This window comes from Cupressus sempervirens, chromosome 3, assembly GCF_028749045.1.
Source record: "Cupressus sempervirens isolate cs-2001-9-10 chromosome 3, ASM2874904v1, whole genome shotgun sequence".
Taxonomy (NCBI): domain Eukaryota; kingdom Viridiplantae; phylum Streptophyta; class Pinopsida; order Cupressales; family Cupressaceae; genus Cupressus; species Cupressus sempervirens.
Genome location: NC_143120.1, coordinates 64598671 through 64622541, shown reverse-complemented (window position 1 = coordinate 64622541; position 23871 = coordinate 64598671). Strand labels below are relative to the sequence as shown.

Below are 23871 nucleotides of genomic sequence, written 5' to 3'. Positions count from 1 at the left end.
TTTTGTTCTACCATGTGGCCTCCACATCTCTGCCATGTCATTGGTCGCTATGTTGCATGACGAGTCAAATTGTGCCACATCATCGTGACATAGCAACATCGCAACACGTGGCACATCCGAACACGTCAACACCCAATCAACATTGCCATATCATCACCCTGTCATCATGCCACATTAGCCTACCATGTCATCGATCACTATTTTGCTACAGTTATCATTCGAGCATCTTTGTTTGCGACATAGCGACAATCGTCCGATGTGCCACGTGTCACCATCATGTGCTTCAAATCTTGTATCGCCACATCACTATCTTATTGAAATTTGTGCCACGTGTTGTATTACAACTCGCCCAACTATCCACGTCATCTATCCACCTATTTTGGTCAAAACTTGACTTTCTACATCCTCCAGCTGAGTGGGCCCCATATGCGTGCTTGCCTGTGGTTTAAAAGCCAAATTTCTTAAAGACATTTACATAGTGTGCGATGGTATATTTAAAAGGTTAAAAACACAAGACAAGAGAAATGTGGGATTAAAAGTCCTTTGAATCATCTTCCTATTGCTTTACGCCTTCTGCCATAACATCAACGCCTCAACTTTGTTCATCTGTATCTTGAAATCTTCATATCCTTCCCACACAACACGACGTTCCTTGGCTAGAAAGGGCTAGACTTTGTCCTTCAAATAGTTGATGTTCTCAGAGAAAAACAACTTTGATGCTTGTGGTTCGAAATTAGAAATTCTTGCAAAAGGGGACCTTTGAAATAATTAAGCAGAAATAGGGGGAGGCGAGGAAGATCACACTCTTATTCCAAGAGAATCTCACTGCCCTATTTCACATCATAGAGTTTTTGAGTTTCTACTAATGGTGTTTCTCCTTTTAATCTCCAATGTCATGGTTTTGATCTGGTGCACTTGAGGTGGCTTCAATCTCTAGTCGATTGTTGATATTTCTCACAAAGCAGATCCCTCTTTTTTCCCCAACTTCCAACTACTCCACTCACCGCTTGGTTAAGGATAAATCACTCTTTCTTAGACTTGAGAGTCCTGTGCCTTTACTTTTCATTCCATGACATTTGTAACTATGATAGCATCCTATTCTACACATGGATCTCCTCTTCCTCACATTATATGGGAGGTTGCTCATGGAAATTGTCTGATTGCCCCTTTAATTAATCCTTCTCGAAGTGAACCTCAAATCGCAACAAGGACTAATGCAAGGTCAACACCATGTTTTTCTCTTGACCTGAGCTACTTCAAACACCAAATAAATCATTGATCAAGTACTTGCTTTCACCAGTGCCTTGTCAACGGTTGATCAACAGAGTGTTGAGCCAAACAGGATGTGTGAAGATGTGTTTTGGTTGTAGATCACTTGATATAACGCTATGTGGGAAAAGGCATGATTTCTCTTTGGTTTGTTCCCCATCCATCCATGCATTAAGATATCTCTCATGCACCTTCCAATTTCTAGGTTGTGGCTACTTCAATCAAGAACAAGGCCCCTTTTATTTCTTTAGCTGTGGAACTCCCACATATTACGACTGGCTTCCATCCTGTTTCAAAATCCATGCCATAACATAGACAAAAATTTCTTTTCTCAACAAATAAGAAACTCATTTCCTTTGTGAACTATGGCATTATGATCTTTAGAACTCTTCTTGCTCACACATTTTGATTTGCCCTATGTAGGATCACACCCCATTCACATACAACACATGACACTTTAGAAGAAAACTTTATGCCTGACTCAAAAAGGATTTGCTTGTCTTTGAGAAAAAATAAATCAAAACATCATTGTATCGATACACATGGTGGAAAATGCATCATTGGTTTTACATTGGTAGCCAAGCATGGCACCAAATGTTTTGATTCATCCACTTCAAAGAATGGACTTGGCTTTAAACACTAAAATATGACATAATGAACTCTCATCTTGTGAAGTTGGAGAGTGCAACATCAAGTTAACAAGAAAACATAAATCATAAATCTACTCTCAGATGTAGAGAACTTCTTATTAGATTCGAACTCTAACCATTTTCCTTTTAGAAATGACTAGAGAGAATTCATTGATTTCTGCTCATTGTTTATCTTTCACCTCTCCAACTTTGGAAGATGTGCGCCCATAGTAAAATCATAACAATTATAATCATTATAACCCTTTCATTTTAGAAAATTTTTGATCCCCAATATACCTTATCAGTCTGATACCATTTAGTTGTGCCCCAAAGTGGGTCCAACTAAAAACAAATTCATTTTCAAACAACTGAATTGTCAAATTGATACATTAATCATCTGATACTGATTTGATCAAAATTCAATCACCGTCGCATTATTTAAAATTGATCTTCAACCTTTCTTACCAACTACAAATTTTGTGCCAAGGGGTCCTTTGATTGGCCTTAAAAACTGACTAAAACACTTGACTGGGCTCTAAAATCAAACAAGCTAATTCTTTGTTCTATGTTATTGTACCTTGCCAAATCTCGTGTCATGACGATCACTCAGTCAAAAGATATTGACTGTCAAATTTTCCTTCATAAAATTTCCTATAAGCAAACATGTTAAAAAACCATTAATTGCATTTAGATTTGGCTTGAAAAATAGGTCAAACTGACACTTGGGGGCACAAAAACTAGGGCATTGGTTAACTGTCACAAGAACAGTATAAATATGGAATTTGGACTCATGACAAATAATTGGGTGCACTTGGTGAGTGGTCAAAGTGGGCTACTCTGATTTGCAGAACTAGAAACACTAACAGAAAAGTGATTTTTTGCAAACGGAAAGGACTTAGGAAAGTGTGCAAATGGATTTGTCAAGACTTGCAAACTGGCACACTTGAAATATTTTCAGTGTAGAACACAACTGTACAATCCATTTAATCTCACCTATCACAAATTCTGAGTTATCACATCCCAAACATGGGTACCGACCAATCTGCACTTTATGACACTAGTAAAACATCATAAATTGCATTTGGAATCGCATTTGAAAACTGATCAAATGGATTCATCATAAGCTCAAAATTGAAACATAACAAGTCTCTAACCTCTAAAATGCAATGCAAAAGGGGTTTTCTCATTTTGGTCAACTGGGTCAAAGTTATAAGAAGTCAAATAGGACCTCCCAGAATTCTGAATAATTTGCATCAACATGACAATAATAAATGACCAACTTTTAGGGATTCAAAACCTAGTCAAAACATATCGAAACGACTTTAAACCTGAAACATAGGTTCTTTGGTATGGATACTAAACACTCCCAAAGCGGCGACTCATGAAACATTACTGGGTGCAAAATATTCAATTGCAAACTAGGCCTCCTATCATTATTTGACACTTGGGCAAAAATGCAGATTTAGACATTGCTCAAAACAGAACTTCACAAAATGACTCGGAATGACAATTTATCTTCATGGGATGAGTGAATATATTGAATGCAAGGTGTTAGAAACATTAAACACCTCTTAGGCCTCAAATGAACAAGCGGGTACATGTGCATTAAAAAGCGCTTGTAGGGCTCATCTTTTAAGATGGTACGCAAAATCAAGGCTTCAATTTTGAGTCCCAACAGTGGCTCTATCTGGGGACGCATGTTCCTTGTGGGCATGGCAAGGATTCAGATCTTTGGAAGAAGTAAACCACACACTTGACAACAAATTTCTCTCGAACAACTTTATTGAAAGCAAAAACAACTACTCCTAAACTGTACAAATGATGGCCCTAGGCCACCAAACTTCAACAAAAGCTTTTACCTCTATCATATATATTTGATTTTCAACTGAATATTCGTGAGGTAAGCTAGAAAAATCTCTTATATTAGTTTCACCAATCAGGTTAGCATCTTGAATCAACTCACTTGGCAAAATGAAAAAACTTCTTTCATTCTCATAGTGCATGTACAAATCAGCATTAACTTCTACATCATGCTCATGTGAAGAGTATGTGAAGAGAATTAGACTCACCCCGTATATCCGGATGTGAAGAGTATTTGAAGAGTATTAGACCTGCAATCATAGAGAGGAGGTTGTAGGTCTTTGGTTCACGCATTAAAGTCTCCCAAAATAATGTTGTCCCCCATGGTAGAGAATCTAATAATGTGCTCAAGAAGGTCTTCATAGGGGTCCCCACCCTCAGTGCTATGAACTGCATAATGCAAAGATGTTGGCGGGAAGTAATAGATAGCGATATAGGTATCTCTATAGAGCAAGGTTTCTCAATCAATGCAAATCCACATGAATCTAGCATAGCTGTCAGAGTGAACTAAGGAAATTTTATTGAAAATGTGGTCCCCACCAGAACCTCTAACCCCACCAAAGCATCTAACTTCATCTCTAAAAGAGGAGATCCACTGATAGCTAGAAATATCGAGAAGAGGACACATGGGGCTCTCATGTGTCTCTATAATGAAAAGGTCGACAAAACTAATAGCATCATTAAGTAAGCTAGGCATAGACCAGAGGATACCATTATCGTTCCAACAGTTGAGACACAAAGAGCTTGTGCTCAATTTTCGTTGAGCAAATCATTTGGCCTTAGAGACCGCCCTTGAAACCCAGCCTATAGGAAAGGTGTCATGGATTATTGCTTTAAGATTTCTAATGACCGCATATTTACCCTCTTGTCTTGCTACCACAACGAGGGCATGAGCTTGCTTGAGTTTTGCCACCTGTGATCGTGGGAGGTCCTCATCTAGGTAGATCTTAGGAGAAAGAGAGAATAACTTCTTCTTTTCGCTAAGAGCTTGCAACTTGTTAGAGAGGGAGAGGAACTGGATGAAGAGAGTACCATCAAGGCCTAACCAACACCTGTCAAGAGTGATGTCTAAAATGTCCAGCTAATTCTTGAGGAAAGAGTATCCAACAACTAAGGGATCATCAATGGAGGAGAGACCACAAACTCGTAAGTTTAGTTCACGAGTCTGCCTTACCCGCTCATCGTCCATCTTCCCTTGAACTAACTTCTCAATGCTTGAAAGAGGAGCCTCAGCCGCACAATTGTATAAAGAAGCCCAAGACTTCACCTTTAATTTAGTCTCTATTCATAGTGAAGAATGCCTATCGACGATCTCCAATTGTTTCTCCTTGATAGTGTATAACTCCCTGAGCTACAAGGTAGCAGATTCCATATTAGCCTTGAGGCTTGTATTTTTAGCAACTAGAGATTGCACAATATCTCATATAGTGTGGTTCTCGAATTCCAACAAAGCCAATCATTCTATGACTTTAATAGAGTGAAATTGACTGAGCAACAACACTTTATAGGACATTAGCAAGGGATCAACAAGCTGTTGGAGTGTAATTGGATCAGATAAGGATGCCATAGCTCATTAAGAAAGGTGCTCCTAAAAATTCATAGCTTTACCATAGACTAGACATTCTGCCAAACACCTGTCACAATGCCATCAAATACCTTCACACAACAGTGAACAGAGGCCCAGTTCACTAGTCAGACATTCTGTCAAACAGTTCCCATGCAAAGAACCAAACACTGCCTTCTCCCCCAACCCGTGTTGTGGCCCCCATGTGTTACAAGCAGTAAGGGTACGAAGAGCAAGCTCTGACAGTCGCAACTCATGTCAATAGAGTGAGTGTGAGTGAGAGTGGACTGGCCCCACGCAACACGGCTCCGACAGTCACAACTCTCGACAAGGAGAGTGGAATGGCCTTGCAAACAATAGCTCTAGCCCAATGACACCCGACACCTAGCACTAGCCCCACTTTGGCCCCACATCACCCGACACTAGCCCCACAGTAATGGAAGAAAAAAAAATCGTAGTCTCAGACTTGCAAACGAGCCCCTCAGCAATGGAAGAAGAAAAAAAAACCACAATCTCACAACTCTGAGCTCATGACACTTGTAAAGATCCAGTCTCAATCGTAGGCTCGCTCATGGCAAGGGAATTCTTTTGTAGTTGGATTTTGTTCAATCTTTTCCTCATGCTTTGAGTTTAAAATGAGTCCTAATTTTTTTCTATATAAATAAATGAAAAACTAATCATGCCAGAATACAAAACAAATACAAGATCAACTGGTAGGTTTTTTTGGGTGATGTAACCAAATCAAGAACCACACAAACAATGATGTCAATTCCCATAAGTATAATAAAACAAGGTAATCTATAAGCAACAAGGAAAGTAAAGCCAACCTCCTGACAAAGTATGAATCCCTATAACAAAATATAGCAAAGATCACCTTAGAATCATCCCAAGGAGGAGAAATAAATGAAATTATCTAACAAATCATACAAACAAAGTAATGAAAGAGTAAAATCACCAAGTCCAAGAAAGTCAATGGGTCCACCTAAATAGAAAACCTATGTCAAAATGAGTTAATTGTGTCGACCTTGCCAATATCTCTGCAACAACATCTTTCAAGTATTTTAAAGGCACACTCAAACTTGTATAGCCTTATGGACCTAATGTCTGGTACTTGCAACCATGCATCACCAAGACTAGAGTGCATGCATGCATGCACACAGAATCGCACATCATAGTTACATCACCCCATGAGACGAGGGACAAGTTTCTAAGTAGGGGGACAAAGGGGCCTCAATTTAGGGATGACAAGGGGATGATGAAGGGGGACAACAAGGGATATATATATTATATACTAGACACATGGTAATTAAAATACTAGTTATGAAAATATGTATAAAAATATGAGACATAAAGATGTAAAATACAAATTTACTAACATTTAAATACTTGAACATTGCATTGAACATGAAAGTGGAACATTGAGCAATAAATATTAAAATTTTGAATACTTGAATAAGCAAATGAAAGAGTTCTTACTTGTATTATATAATTATTAAAATGATAATAATCATATACATCAAAAGTATTAGTATCTCATCATAAAAATGGTTACATTAAGCAACATGGTATGATATTCAATACAACTTCTAACTTCAATATTATTTTTTTAACAAACTTTATTTGTTTTGGTTCGATAAGAGACACCCAACCATCGCCTAAAGGGGTCAAGGGACTTGTTCTCATCCGCCTATCCCCTTAGGGGATGTCAAGATTATTGGTTCCTCAAATTGTTGGTTGAAAGACCTATGAGTCTTGCCTACTTGATGTTGGGTAATTCAACACAATTTGGCGAATGACTATGATTGATACTTGATGATCAAATCCTTCTCTCCAAACCCTGCCAACCTAGGTGGGTATACATTCACAATAATTGTTCACCATGATTCAAACTAATTTATCTTATCCATGCAAATTTCTTAAATGATACTCTTGAGATTGCAAGTAGTTCTCAAGGAGAAATCAAAACATTCAAAATCTGAATATTGAAATACCTCAATGTATCTTAAGATTTGAAAATATAGAGCATTTGAGTATATTAGAGAACTCCACCAACATCAATTAATAACAGACCTTAATGAATTAACCAAGAACCATTCCTTAGTCCAAATGGACCAAATAGTGTCAGATTAGTACCAACTTCAAGATTATCAAAACCCTTTAGAGACAACGTGCAGATACCATTAATCACCAGAAAAATAACTTTAACATAAACCCTAGTTCAATTGTTTTTAACTTCAAACTAGGAAGACCAATTTAACAAAAAGCACATGCTTGTGATTTTTAATTATCATGAGATTATATTGAATTTCAATCTATCAATAGCAACATGAATCTGAGAGGACAATCCGTTGAATACTAATGATAATTTTGCACAACTTGTGGAAGAGAAAACAAAGTATTTTTATTAATTTAAAAAAGATGCGTATGATTGAGTCATGATTAGTTGCAATATCTACTCAAAATCTACTTAGATCATACGCTTCTAGTTTATGCCCTATTCTTTGATTGTATATGTATCTTTCACTAAAAAAGTATCTATATCTATCCTAGGGTCTTGGCATCTCTTCTTAATAGAAAATGAAGAGGTGCAACAATAGCTTCAAACTCTTAAAAAATAACAAGTACAACTAATTGCAACTAGACAAAATAATTACATTAATCACAAAAAGAAATATCATCTTAATCTTCATGGTACACAAAACATGTCCAACATGTCATTCAAGTAGGCACGATCACCTGAATGGTCTCTTCATTCCACTAGCATCTGCTCAATCTCGAGCTTTCCTTTCTCCAACTCGAGCTCATGGAAGTCACTCATATAACTAGCATAATTTCTCCTCAAGTTCCATGCAACCATATACATGTTGATGAATTGGTCTTCTTCCTCTATAGAAAGATCTGGTTGTGTAACGGATTTCAGCTCCTGTTCTATTGGATGCTCCTGCACTGGTAAACCCATCTTTGTACCCACAATTGGAATGAAACTCTGCAACTTGAAAATTTGTTAGAGAATGTACTTTGAAGTCCTGCTTGTAAAACCAACTTGCAAAGATGACTTAATAAAACATTGGCATTTGATGAGCCATTAATTCAAAAGTCTTCTCGAAAACATTCCACACATGCTTTGCTTGCGTTTGTACACCATTAATGTCTTTTCGAATTAAAGCTTGCTAAATTCACCTTCTACTTTCCAAGATATTCTGACAAAAATCATATCGCCTTTTCACATGCTTATTTGGCTACCTCATCTAAAAGTGTGATGCACATTAATGCCATTTGAAGCCTTTTCACCATTTTGAGGCACATCCCAAACACCACTCACAATTTGGTAAAGAATCACCATTTCACAAGGTACTTTGGTCATGGCTCCAAAACCTCAAAAATTGCTATTTCGCGGGCACTTGACAATACCACATGTGAAGTTCCGAAACTTTGCCATTTTGCATGCCATGTTATGCTTCTCTTCTAAAATGGCAACTTCGCACCATCTATATGAAACTCCTTCCGAAATGGAAAAAAATCACCTTTTTGGACTATACCCTAATTGCCCTTTGCAATCCTACAAAATTTTCTTTCATTTTACACCACCCTTCATACTGTTCTTGCAAAGTTCTAATTTTTTGCTACTTCATTGACCTCTCACATCTGTCCCTCCGAAATGGCAAAAATCCACTTTCATGAACTTTTTGATGCCAATTTTTGGATAAAATTTGAGGGTTCCATTCGAGATGCACCCCTTCCTTCCCCCCCACCCCCCCCAACTCCAAAACAACTATGCACTGGTGGCACCACTATAGATATCGAAACAACATTCTTTTTTTTCTTTTTTTTGTGTGTGCGTGCACATGTTGTGGGGGTGGGGGGGTTGGGCGGTGGTGGTTGGGGGTGAACATTTCCCCATGTTAACACTAATGTGTGTGTGTGTGTGTGTGTGTGTGTGTGTGTGTGTGTGTGTACATGGAAAAACAGTAACGGACAAGGAGGAAGAGTGCAACATCGTGTAAATCTCCTGTAGAAGTGACTATGACTGTCTTCCCTCATCCTATAGACACATCGAATTCATACTAAAACATGATTCATGAACATTGTTAGCACACAGATAATCATAACCTTGTAAATACAATAAACGAAGGCAAATCATCATTGGCTATAATGCAAAATCGACATAGAAACATAATCAAAGATGCAAGCAATATTTCTGAATGATCACTCAACAAGAAGAATCTCAAAATCAAAGAGACAACTAGGATCAAGTATAAGTAAACATAAAAGATAATGATAATGAACATATTGTTAAAAGAAAAGTCATAATTTGATAACATTTTATTATCTAAATCTATTAAGGAGGAACACACAATCCACAAATGATAAATTATCACAACCTTGTCTAATCTCTAGTACAAGAAGTAGTATCATCAAAGTGGGTATCATAAGTAACACTTTAATCATTACAAGTAATTTACCTAAGGTAATCATAATCACAGATAGAGAGTACCTCACATAGCGAGCGAGCGAGCGTGCGTGCGTGCGTGCGAAGGTAATCATAATCACAGATAGAGAGTACCTCACATAGCGAGCGAGCGTGCGTGCGTGCGTGCGTGCGAAGGTAATCATAATCACAGATAGAGAGTACCTCACATAGCGAGCTTGCGTGCGTGTGCGTGCGTATGTGTGCACTACTATGTGATAGGTGGACCCAACATATAAGTTGTAAAATATCATGGACATATAAGATGAGGTGAATACTCATGAAGGAATGACTCAAAAATATTTATCATTTCCAAACTAGAATGTGAAGTTATTATAGTTGGAAAAGCACGAGTTATGAATGAATACTCATGAAGGAATGACTCAAAAATATTTATCATTTCCAAACTAGAATGTGAAGTTATTATAGTTGGAAAAGCACGAGTTATGAAACACCTCAATAAGAATCGTACTCTTCAAAAAACAAGCATATAACTCCCTATAACATTCCCTATCTTCCAACACACATATCAAGGACATGTTAGGGTTAGAGGGGTATTACAAAAAAAAATGCACCCTAATATTTTCTAAATGCTCTAGAGACATCTCTTGAGAATCCATTCTTGGCATAAGTATTGGTCCCCGATGATCAATTTGTACATGCATACTATTTTTTGTATTCATATATGATGGGAGGTAAATTTGATATTGACACAATTTTAGAATTATCTTTCCACTTTTTGATGTCAAATATAATTTCTATGTTCAAGGGTGGACCAATGGTTTAGCACTGAAAACAAAAAGGTGAACAAGATTGTCATGACTTACAAATGACACAAGTAATTGTGATTTGTGATGAAGAAAGTCTTCCCCTTCCACATCCCAAGATCTCTTATTTTATTCAGGTGATGAGGTTTCCATTGCACTGATATCAAAGGTTTGTGATATCTCTTCAAATGAGAAATCTCTTTGGGAGTCTCACCTGAGGGCCTTACAAGAAAAGATAAGTAGAGAACGAAGACATAATTTTATGGAACAGGCTTGAAGCATTTTTGTGAAATTCTCAATGAACGCAGTCGGACCATTAGAATGAATCCCTCCCTTACCCCTGAGATAGTACAACCACCAATTATTGTGGTTGAGGAATGCATGGATGTATCCTTTGCAACAATTCACTTTTGTTTAATGAACATAGTAGGGGACTCGATCAATGTGGCTTGTGTTATTGATTGGGCGAGGCTCCTAGTTCGAAGTCTAGGATGTGCATCCATGCCATAGTGGAGAGATTGGAGAATATAGGATATATAATCAAGCACATATTTCAAGAATGCAAATTTCCTACTAAATTATGTATTCCAGCAAAAGTTATCAAAGATATTTTCTCAAGTTGTAGAGAGATGGGAATGTGTTTCTCTCCAAGTGGGTACGAAAACAATTTGATAATTCCTAGGATTATCCCTGTGACACTCTCTTTGCATGTGGGCAAAAGCTTGGAAGATATATTGTGGACAAGCTTCTTTTTTGGGGGTTGCGTAGAAGGAAGACCGCCTTTGACTAATCTAGCCTATTTAGTAATATATCCCCATGATTATGTCCTTCACGATACAGTTATGCAAGAAGTGTTAGTTCCATACATAGGTTGTGTGTGGGATGAGCTCATGGATGCGAGGCTTAGAAGGTTATTTTTGTCAAGGAAGATGTGATGATATAGGCTCTAGAGGGGATTTTGGGCAATGCTCTTCTTCCTGAGTGACACATCCACAACAATGCTTTGCTAGGTAAACTAGCGTATATGGTGTCAAGACATCATATGAATTCAAACTGACAAAGAAAGTCATTCACAAAATGGTTAACAATAATCTACAAGATGTGGCTCTCCAAAGATTAAAGAATCTCAACAAGACAACTTCCGTAGGTCTGGTAGTAGATGCCTTCAGTGTCAAGAAGATTCGTGTGAATTCTTACAAGGAGGATATTATCAATGTATTAAGGAATGATATTAAAAAGAACAATCTAGAATACTGTGAGGGTATCATGGAGATCAAGGAGAGTTTGTTCGCATCCGAACAAATAGAGCCTACCCAAGAGGTTGTCAACACTATTAGGATCCTGGTGGTGCATAAGGTCGCTACCTAGGTAGCACCTTGCTTCAACAAAATATTTAACAAAATAGCCTTAGCATCTTCATCTTCTACTAAATATTGACTTGTCTAATAAGAAACATCCAGTTGTTTATGTAAGTTACATAATGATTCTATCTTGTATGTTGAATCTAAATAGTTGGTTTTATAAAAAAATGGCATTAACTACTTTAACTCCAAACATCTTATTCAAATCACTCCAAATTTCTCATCATGATTTGCCTAAAATTACATAATGCAATTCATTGATAGAAAGAGAACAACTCATAATAGCTTTGATTTTATCATCGCATTTGCATCTGTAGATGACATTTCATTCTCATTCACTATTCCCCATGTTTTTGTTCATTAGCTGCAACTGAATTTTTCTTTTTTCTAATATGAAAATTGAAGCAAGCATACTTGTCTAATGAAATCTGCATTTGAGGGGAAAAAAAAAACTAATACCATCCTTATTGCTTAAAAATAAAATGATCAGTTAATTATATAAAATCTTCCTATTACTAAGCATTCCCCCGAAAACAAAATAACTTTTAAAAGACTTTGAAAAAATGTGAACAACAAATTTTAATCATAGAGGGCTGGCAAAATAGGTGAAGTATTACATTGGAGGTCTCGGCAGGGGAGATTCATCTGACTAATCTGCAGTGTGGAAGGACACCAAGATACCATGTCCACATATAGTTCTGATTACTTTTTCCTCATGATTTATTTCAGCTTAAGATAGTGAACAAACCTATTCTTTATCGCAGCCACTTGAAGTACTCAAATGGGGGCTATTTGGATTGCAAGCGATTTGGAACATGTACTACTCAAATTTTTTTTTCCAAAAATCCTTACTTTAATTGCAAGAAATTCTCTTGTACTGATCTGTTGCAGAAATCACATTATAATCCTCCATGTTTCCACTACAGAGTTTGTTGAAGACCTAATTCAAGTGCAGTCTCTCTTATTCATGTAACAACACATAAATAAACACTCTTTTGTGATTAATCTTTGCGGAATCTTTTTCTCCTTCGCAGCAAATGGATTCTCCTCCAATTCTCATGACTCTCCTTACTTGAATGACGTTGCACAAGCATAGAAAAGTCATGCTTTTGATGCCAAATTGCAAAATGGAAGAAAATTTTATATTGCACAAAAAAAAACACAATAATTATTATATTATTGGGTTCATTCAGAAGTGCATTACAGTATTACTTTTATAAAGCCTTTAAAAAATAAATTCTGGAATCGCTATCTTATGGGAGCATAACTAATTATTTTATAACAAAAACAATTAAATCACCAAGGTGGCTTTACTAAGGTAAACCTCAATGTTCCAACAGAGTACTCATGTGAACAGATAGACTTCATCATATCCCTTCCTGCAATAAGAATTTTAACACAACAAAATCATTTTTATCTTTCCCACTTTGAGAATAGACAGAAGAAAAATCAAATAGGATAGTATTTTACCCTGCATACCCACAATAGGTGGGGCTATAATTGTAAATAAGTCGAGGTAGTACTTCTTTTCCACTTGGCATTTGGCAAGACTTTCGAGCCTCACTGCAGAAATTTTTAAAAAGTTCCAATAAATGTTGTACAAGGAATGTCAGTTCTGTCTTATTATAACAAATGACTAAGATCCACTGTATCAATTTTGTACAAGAAACCTGATAAAAAAGCTTGCAACATTTTGAGTTACTCGAACAGCATCTCCAGAATGTGGAATTGTTGTCACTCCCCACTCAAATGCATTTTTCTGCAATTATGACAGCATACCAAAACACCGAGTAAAATTGCATGAGAAAGTTGCAATTGGTGTTTAAAAGCAATGAAAACATACGGCAAGCTATATCTCAAATAGATGTTTAGAATGAAGTAACCCATGTCTCATGTTCTTATTTGCCGCCTATTTTACAGGAGATTATTGCTGCGAAGCAAATGTCATGACTATCTAAAAATAATATACTTATCCAAGAAGTTTGGAGAGCTCCGAAAAGGCCAGAGACAATTTTGAAATCACCAAGAGGCTCATCAAGACTAACTGAACTCATTGCCATAAATTACAACTTCGCTAAACTGATCTTGTGCTCTCCACGAGCTTAGGATTTCTGACTTGCTCACCTACTAGCCTATGGGAAAACTCTCAGAATAGGCTTGTGTCCAAAAGCCAAGTTTTCTTAAATGAGGTTATTACAGCCAATATGGGTTCAAATACCCTATCTACCCCAACTTGCTCTAGGCGGATGCTTTCATGGAATCAGTAATGGATTAAGAAGATTTCCGACTATTCACCCAGCTACAGATGGTTTGAAACTTTGATATATCTCATATCCAAGTGGAGATGGATGTATTGAAAGGATCCTTGATGTAGTTTGGCTCAAGGTTGAGGATTGTGTGGCAAGTTTTCTAGCATCAAAATGTTCCCTGACAATGTCAAAATTGTTTCAAAATGGAGTGGATAGCTGCTAGCTGTAAAGCTAATAAACCTTGCAAAAACCCTACTCAGTGGCAAGGAGTATGCTTATTCCACTTAACAATGAAGTGATCTGCAACTGAAGCATATAATGACTTAGATAGCTCTCCTCCAGAGCATTCCCTGTAGCTCCATCAGAATAGTAGCCCTTTTAAAAAACTAACTTTACAGCTTATGGCAAGCATGTTTCTCCCTCACTCTCCTAAAAAGCCACTGGACAATGGTTGCTGATGAGGGGCTGTGGGATACAGCTAATGCAAATGTCAATAATATACCAATGAAGCCTCATTAGAACTAATCCTCTTAAATTTCTCCTAATCCTCTAAAATCCATCTCCTCGTTATATTGGTAAGAGCACTAGCCATCCAGATCAACTCATGCTAGGGAGTGGAGTACTGGTGATAACACTTTGGATTCACTAATGGACAGCATTAATCAATCACTCTCCATGTCTTTAATTCTAAATCTTCAAACTATGACAATCGCAATGGATTTATTTGATGAATGGAAATGCACTAAGCCCCAGATGACAATTAATGGAACACATGATTCTACTATATCATAGGAGAAGAGGGTATGGACATTTTTCTTCTGTGCTTATCTTATACCTGTTACACCATTATGTGGTATGTTATAACAGGTGTTTACTGCTCTTTTAATGTCCACTTTCAGTTTCAGTATGGGCTTGGGTCCCCTTGTAGACCCCTATATATTTATATAAAAAAATAACAACTCAATCTCCCGAGATAGACAGATAATTTGAAAATATTTTTAGAGAAATTCAAATAGAGAAAACTTATCCTAGAACCATTTAACTATCGATATTATTTAGAATTATAAAATTGTGATCTACACTGTCAAAAATAAAATGAATCAGTGTTAGTCAGTGCACAACTTGTGGAGGGTCACGTTGAAACGTGCAATCATGTTGCAGCATGAAGATCTCAATGAATATGACTCCCAAAGTCTGCACTTGGTTTGGGATCTTAGAGCTTTGCAGAGGGCAAACAGTTTGATGGTGGATTGCTTGAGGGAAAGCAATCTTTGGACAGCAAGGATTCATAATGTTCCCAATTTTAATTTATTTACTTAATTAAGTTGTCCCAAAATTAAATTATATTATAGAGGACTTCTTTAATTAATTAATTTAATTATAAAATAAAAGGGGGCCCAAATAACACTAAAATTTAATAAAATAATGTCAGTTTGACCTATTGTAAATCTCTACGCACTATTTGGAGGCCTTTATGAGGAGATGGTTGGGCATTGTAAATCATCATGGATTATATCTGAACTCTTTCGGTATTTCGGAAGCTGAAGGCTGAAGGTGGTTTATATCAGAGGTGGAAAATCCTCCCTATTTTGTATTCAGAGTTTCAATAGTTAGCAACCACCCTAGTCTGTTGTTGGAGCTATCATTCTAATATTTCACATTGAGACTCAAATATATTAAGTCTTCATTTGAAGACCAATTTGGTGTAATTTGTTAATCCAATATTTGCATATATGGCTCATGTTTGTGTACTCTGTGTTGCTATGGTGTTCATTTGTGTTATACTTTGGGCAAAATAATACTTGTCGCATCAAGACATCATAGGGCATCGACCCAAATACATACTTTGTCTTCAACCACATATGTACCCTATGAGCAAGTTTCTGTTCTTTGTTTGAAGCAGAAGCATCAAGGTATAACTGTGGTCTCATTGACCGTATAGCCTAGTAGACACGTAAACCATATGACAATATTGGAGGCCAACCATCATCGAAGGGTTTTGAGTGTCAGGTGGTAGTTTGGTGATTGGTAGGTGGTAGTGATGACTGGTATGGTGGCTTCGGTGACTATTACGATGGTATTGTTGACTAGCATGGTGGCAGTGTTGACTGGTGTGGTGGCTGCATGTTGTTGAGTAGGGTGGAAGGTCTGTATCATTGAAGTGTGTCGTTTTATACATTACAGTTGCTAATGATGATGATTTTTTTGAGCCTAATGATTTTGACATCATGGAGGAGGCTAGATTGGATCCTCATGAAATTGAATGAGCTAGGACATCCTCTTATCCAAAAGCCTCATCATCAGGGCCTCCTTCCCTCTAGCATGTCATTGGATACATTTGATTTTTTGGAACTTTGTACTTGGTTATAGGTTGACTTTGTACAAGGTCACAAACTATATTGTAATTGACATTTTGACAAATGTCACCATATAGTTATTATTTATGCTATTGCTGTATGTTTTCTGCAATGTAATCACAATTTAAATCTGAAAAAAAAATTCAATATTCTGCAATTAAACTCTGTATTTTATATTCTCTCAACATATCTATGCTATGGAAATGCTCTTAATTTATTTTTCTTAAATTAGTTTTTTGGCTGTTTTTCTTCAATTTTCAACATTTGTTTTTTGTAAATCTGATTTCTTCCCAAAAATATTGGTTTGCCAATTTATCCCCCAAATGATTAATGCTGCTATGAGCAAAACTATCATGGACAATCCATGATAGATGATATTTCACATTCATTAGCGTCATCTAGATGGTAAGCACGATTGCTAATTAATATTTCTAAATAACTTCACAGTAGACTTTCTATCTTGTAATGGTCAAAGTGTTGGGTTCCAAGTGTTTTGTATAAAATGCTTAAGGGAGTCACAAACCTTTCCCAAAGAAAATGGACAAGTCTCAATGGTTTCCCAACATTATGTTTATAAGATTAAATATAGGCACAACATTTAAATAATTCAAATTCTCCATCCTATTCTTAAGCAAATAACACAAATCATTATGGGCAACCATCTTAGATTTTAATGATCAGGAAAATAAATTCAATTTTATAAAACAATACATTTAAGAAACATATTCAGATGATCTTCTACAAGAACAAATACAGAAGGGCAAACAAATAAGTTGAAAACGCATATCATCTTAGCATATGACTACAGTTATGTATCTTTGGGTGCCATCACAGAAGACCACGAGTCTCAAGAGTTCACTCCCTTATTTTCCTGTGCTCGTAGGTTTTTAATAGAATTTTACTGTCTTTAGGGTATCTTACAAATACAAACAATATTATAAATTGGAGAAAAAACGAGTTGATTCTGCATATAATCTAACTGTATAACTAGAATTGCATACCTCAGGGTGCCATTGGAATCCTGTAACAGGATAGTTGTAGCCTTGCACCGTTGAGACATAGGTCTGTTACATTATTCAATTCATAAATATCCCCAAAACATTTCATACCTAAGCAATTACATTTCCCACAGACTTAAACATCAAAAATAATTGCTATTAGTATTGTTTTATTTCCATGCAACTGCAGCTTTCCTACCAATGATTCAAATTTAAATACAAAAGAATGATGAAAACATTTTCTTTCTTGGTCTTCACCTTGCCACTTTCATCTGTGCTGGTTGTAAGTATTTTAAAGAACTTTGTGAGTTCAGCGTTCTGTTGAATTCGCTCAGGTGACAATCCAAACTGTCAAATAATCACCATGTCAGACAATAATTGTGACCTAATAAATCTAGTGATCGTCATAATTACAAGTACAACAAAGTTAGCTGATATTCTAATACATGATAACAATTAGTTACAAAATAAATAATTTACATGTATCTCATACTGAAATACATAATCAAGAAAAGATTGCTATGTTCCATAACATTGTGAGGATGGAGCAACACAGAACAATGGAATGTCTTTTGGGATGGCAGTCCAAAAGGCCATTTTTCAGGGATGGCAGGGCATGTGGAATTTATTTATTCATCTTTCTATCTATGGAAACTCTACGTTTTGCATGAAATGGAAATGCAAGTGAAATCATTCATATAATATATCAACATGATATTCAATTTCATTGATTCAATTGTATAGTGAATAAAAGCTAGAAATTTCATTAGTTGCATTACAACAAAAGTACCCATGGCTAAAAAACCATAATTGATGGAATGCCCAACAACATGCGTAGTAGTAAGAATCAAGACTATAGAATAAAAAATAAAAAATATAGTATTAAGAACAACCAAGCCTCTTTTGGGATATCAATATCAAATTGGCCTTTGACTCCAAAATACTCTCTATATTAGGCTGTGAACAATGTTCTACCATTTGTTGGGGATAGGAGGATAGGGGAGAAGGGGGCAAAGAGTCTAAGTTTGGTGATGGCGGGGTGGTGCTGATATACATATAGTACTAGAAAGAACTAGTAACAAAAAGATGTATAAGAATTACATTTCAAATGAAACTTTAGCCAATTAGTAAAATAGCACAATTAAAAATACTAAATACTAAGATATGAATTTCATGTGTCTAATACGTCAAACACTCAAAAATGAGTGCTGATTATGACTGATACTTATATGGACACTGATAATTGTGACATTTTCACTCCATTGTCCCATTGCAAATGGGGAACCCCTCTTTGAACTTTCTTGGTGTGCTAATTTCTAGGGTTTTGGAAATAGAGTGTCAGTTGTGATCTCCAAAGTTCAGGTTTTGCCTTGAGGAATCCCCAGGCTTCAAAGTTCCCAAGTTGCAAACATAGACAAATCATAAGAGTTTGAAGCCATTAAGGTCAAAAGGCAAAAGAGTGTTGTGTTTCAAGGAAATTTTCCTAAGTGTCAAGGTGTTTTGGTAATTCAGTTTGTCCCCATGAGCACTAAATTCCCAACTTGCCTTTGAAATTTGGACAAATATAATAAAATCTTGCAAGTTAAATGAAAAGATCCTATATGGATCAATTTTCTGCCTCGTTTGGGAGGAAAGTCCCTATGGAAACTAATTTTCTAGTGTGTCTAGATGAATAATCCCACTAGAGGTATCCAATCTTGGGTAAAGAGAATAAGTGAAGTTGATGTTGAAAATCCATAAAGCCTCGATGGGAATTGATTCTCCACCAAACAATAAAGCTAGAGCCAAAAAACCCTGGGGAGCTTGTTTTTCCATTGGGCAAACACACAGCCAAATTTGGAAAATGAGTTTTGAAGGGAAAGTCCCTATGTACATGGATATCCCCCTTCTCACTATGAACATGGATTCTCCACTTGTCCCTATGAAGCCCAAATCTCCACTTAGTTCCTATGACCTTCAAATTTCCCCTTGAGGATGCCAGAATTATGTTGTCCCTGTGAGGATCGATTTTACACCCTCCCTATCAATTTTCCACGAGCAAGAAAATGTGTCCCTATGACCAGTGATTTTCTACTTAAGGACATGGTCAATTTTTAGATAGTAGAAGAAAAAACTGATTTGTCCCAATAGTGACTAAATTTCTGCCTAATGCATTTGGATGAAAAGAGGAATGAGAGGGAAATGAATTTGATATTGTCCCTATACAAATTGACTCTCCACCAAGGTGTGAAAGTAAGGAAATCCAAGTGAATATGGATGAGTCCCTATACAGATCAATCCTCCAATTCAAGCCATTTTATTTATCCCACGTTTATTGTAGAGTAGAAGAGCAAAAATAAAGTTGCAATAAATTTCCACCAAACATACTAATACATCGCAACGCAAAGAAGCAACTCACTAAAGGGGTAAAGAAAATCAACAAAGGTCATGATTTGAAGACAACTAAAGTGTGAAATCTAAACTAAGTGATTGTAATGTCACATTTCTAGCATTCATATAGCCTATTTTCCCATGGTCTCGTAAGCTAACTAGAACATAAAAGGGACTTAGAAGCCATTTGTCCTTGACAGTTTTAGTTGTGTTAGGTGGATATTTTGCAACCAACAATTTTGGGTAAAAATCTAGTTGCAAAATAGGATAACCAGCCTTAGCATGTGAGACAGAGTCTCTCCTACCTTTAAGGGAAGGCTCCCTCTTCTATTCGTTTCTTTGATCAACTCAAGGTAAGCAAGAAGCTGAGAGATTTTGTAAAATGGGTGTTACCATTGTCCTTTCTTCTTATCTTTCAAAAAAGAATCCACTTACTCGTGGAGCAAGTAATCGGCAAGGTGAATCTCTAACAACACTTCTATCAAGCAATAGAAACAGTGATACCAATAAACCTTCACTAACTCAAAGGCTAGCTGAAAATGTACTGGTTTGGCTCTAAGTCTGGTCGTACTTCTATATGAAAAAGCTTTACAATTAGGGCACAAAGACTCCTAAAAGTAAGAATAACTTAACTATTTCGTGAATTAAGAAAGAAGTATAAGCTACAAATAAAGCTTCTAGCTATACACTTCCACAATTGCTCTTGGTCAAAGCTTTGGCTCCAATTGCTTCTTAACTCTTTTATATTCAATCCACAAGATACAATTACCCAAAACACAAGATAACATGAATCAAAGATAACTAAGATGAATTATAGACAAAGCTTATAACTCACACAAATAACAATCTCATTTAATCAAAGTTAAGTCTCAAATGCTCCTTTTTATTCACTTTCTCTCAAAATAGTGCTTACACAAACAAAGTTTTGCTGGCACAATTTCTCCAGAGCTCTCTTGCATAAAGATAAAGATAAAAGATGATTTTTACAATAAGGGGGCACTCCTTTATATAGGCATAAGAGTTGAGAAAAAGGTGGAGGAAAAAGTGGGAGCAACTCAACCAACTTTGACCTAGTCTAACTAAAAGGAAAAATATAGGGTTACATGCAACTCGCATTACATCCTTTACATAAATATGGAATTCGCATTACATGTAATGCATTCTCTTAGACCTACAAACAAAAATATAAACAAAAACAACAATCTTAAAGATTGTTTCTCAGTGCCTTGAATTTGACGATGATAACACACACTATGGGAAGATCGACAATTTTCATGGTCTTTGGTATGGCTTCGATCTTCACTACATCTGCATACGTTGATTGTACAATTTTGGAATTTTTTGCCAAATAATATAACAAGTGTTTTGTTGAGGATTTATACAAGACAAACTTGTTCATTGTGTGCGAACTAAAGTTTTCAGAATCTACATCAGCATTGATCCTGATTGTATGTTATGAACTTACCCTTTCAACTGCAATGAGATCACCGAATTCATCAATAACATGGCATCCCATCTATTCCAAATAACAAGTAACACATGTTTTAATTGCTTGACAATCTCCAAGGGCTACCTATAACTTTGTAATCAACTTCCTCAACATTTATTCTTTGTAGCTAATAAGTCCTTGGAATCTAAAGAACAATTCACATGATGGAAGAGTGTTACATGAGACCAAGGCATCTAGGTCAAATCTTGCCATTTCATCCCAGTCATTGAGGATTTCTTTCAAATCATTTGCCTCTCAAGTCAAAGAAGAGATCTAGTTTTGCTCTATTTCAATTATCTCTTTGACATGCCTAAGAACTGCAAATGTCTCCATGATAGCTTGAACTCTTTCAGAGATGATTTCTCTTATCCAAGACTTGACGGCTTCAATCAGCTTTATCTCCTTGGATGTCTAAGACATAACAACAACACTTTGAGAAGATTGTTGCCGACTGACCTCGTTCAAGTGAGAAACTTCCTATTTGAGTTGATATTTCTTCTCCCATAGCTCATAATTGCTTTTTGATACATTAGCCAATGCATCTTGAGCATCCTGTAAAAACCTCAAACATGTTTGTTTCCCGATTTCAAGCTTAGTAAACTTGTAATCAGAACAAGTAAGTTTTTTCGCAGGTTTGTCCACCAAGGGCTTAGCAACTTCAACAAATTTGGTTTTATCTGAATCAACCAAAATCCTTGAAACAATCTTAATCAAAACAAGTAAGTTCTTTCGTAGGTTTGTCCACCAAGGGCTTAGCAACTTCAACAGATTTGGTTTTATCTGAATCCAAAATCCTTGAAACAATCTTAATCAGAACAAGTAAGTTCTTTTGCAGGTTTGTCAACCAAGGGCTTAGCAAATTCAACAGATTTGGTTCTATCTGAATCAACCAAAATCCTTGAAACAATCTTATCTTTCAAAGATTTGGATTTGGTCTTCTTAACAAGGAGATTATCCGGCAGTACAACCACTTTTCTTCTCTTTGTTGTTATTTTGCTCTACCATACAGGCAAGCTAAAACTTTCATCCGTGTTAGTAGGTACAATGGAGACCATTGGCATTGATCCAAATTGTATTTCCATCGTCACTAAGCAAGATTCAATGTGCAAAGCTGAAGGCATAGGAGCATGCTAAGAAGACTATCATGAAAAGCTCAAAACTCGTCAAAGATGTATCAAGTTGGGAAACTTGACCACTTGTAAGAGTTGGAAAATCCTCAAACACATTTGCCAAATGCTCATATTGTTCATTTCCAGGAATGAGAGGAGCAGCAGAAGAAATAGGAAGAGCCATTGTATTGACTTCTGAGATTAGAATAGGAGTGAAAACAGTGGAGAATGAATCCACATCGTCATCTATCTCATCCAGAAAAGTTGTTTCATATATGGACGGTGCACGAGTTTGTGCAAGCCTTGGGGGAGATATGATCATGACTTTCCCTTCTTCGTTTGTATCTTCTTTATCCGATTTTGTCTCCAGTTCCTCTTCTAATTCTTCCTCTGATTCTTGAACTAGTTCAGAGATCTGAGATGACCTAGATCTTTTTCCACCCTTCAATTTGAATTTGAAGGAACCCTTAGCATCAGAATATGAGGCACCATCTTTCCTTGTAATTTCTAGCTATGACTTCTTGCCAGGAGGGCCAAAGCTTCCACAATTCAAGCCCATCTTAGGATTAACTCTTGTAAGGCCTTTATTTTTTAGCCATTTGTCAGTGTTTAACAAGATAGATTGAAATCTATCTATGATAGACGTACCTTCTTTCTATTGCCATTGAATAGGAAAAGGGCACTTATCAAATCCGGCTTGATGAAACTCTGGATCATCAAGGATGTTGTCGTCATCTTCAACTCGGAAATGTGAAGAGATCTCCAACATGTTGAGATCGATTATCTGTTGCAGGGTTATTCATCTTCATGATGTCCAGCTCTATTCTCATATCAATCTAGATGTCCTTGATGCGATTAACATGTGTGTAAGCTCTTTTCATTTGAAAATTCATTTCTCAATAATCAAAGTCAAATCTGGCCTTGAACTTCTTCAAGGTGATTAACTGCAACTCTGCTTCCATGTTCTATGCTTTGGGCACAAAATTTATTGAATAATTACCAATTGCCAAGAGTTTGGCTAAAGCAATACCATAACCAGGCCTATGCATAGCATGTTGATCATGTTGCACATCCATGAGTTGTCTAGCTAGCTCCATCAAGATGGTTTGATCTATAGCATACCTAGGTAAGGTATACGGTTCTCCTTTGAAATACCCAGCTCTTAAGTATGTAAAAGTTGGAAACTGAATGAAAATACAGTTGTTTTGATTCACCTTTTTCCATGCTACATCAGATACCTTCTTAATGGATAATTGTCTATCAAATAAGCACCGGAAATGCCTAAAGAAGGCACCTTGCACCCTTCTATAATGGAATTTACTATTTGCCAGAGGTCATAGTAATGCCAAACTAGAATCTGAAGACGATCCCCTTTGGTTGA

The 23871-nt window shown here is 36.5% G+C and overlaps 1 protein-coding gene across 4 annotated transcripts in view; it reads right to left on the bottom strand.

Annotated features, from left to right (window-relative positions):
* Positions 1-12472: 12472 nt before the first annotated feature.
* Positions 12473-23871, bottom strand: part of LOC149564801 (gamma-glutamyl hydrolase 1-like) — a 152072-nt gene continuing 140673 nt past the window's right edge. For 2 of the 4 annotated variants that reach the window (XM_089818381.1, XM_089818384.1), the window contains 5 exons: positions 17781-17870; positions 17526-17588; positions 13589-13677; positions 13389-13481; positions 13077-13297 (listed from right to left, as the gene is read on the bottom strand). In XM_089818381.1, the coding sequence (XP_089674507.1) occupies positions 13264-13297; positions 13389-13481; positions 13589-13677; positions 17526-17588; positions 17781-17870 (369 nt within the window). In that variant the 3' untranslated portion in view covers positions 13077-13263. Of the gene's footprint in view, positions 13025-13076; positions 13298-13388; positions 13482-13588; positions 13678-17525; positions 17589-17780; positions 17871-23871 lie in introns of those variants that run through there. The other 2 variants (XM_089818382.1, XM_089818383.1) reach the window with 2 other exon arrangements.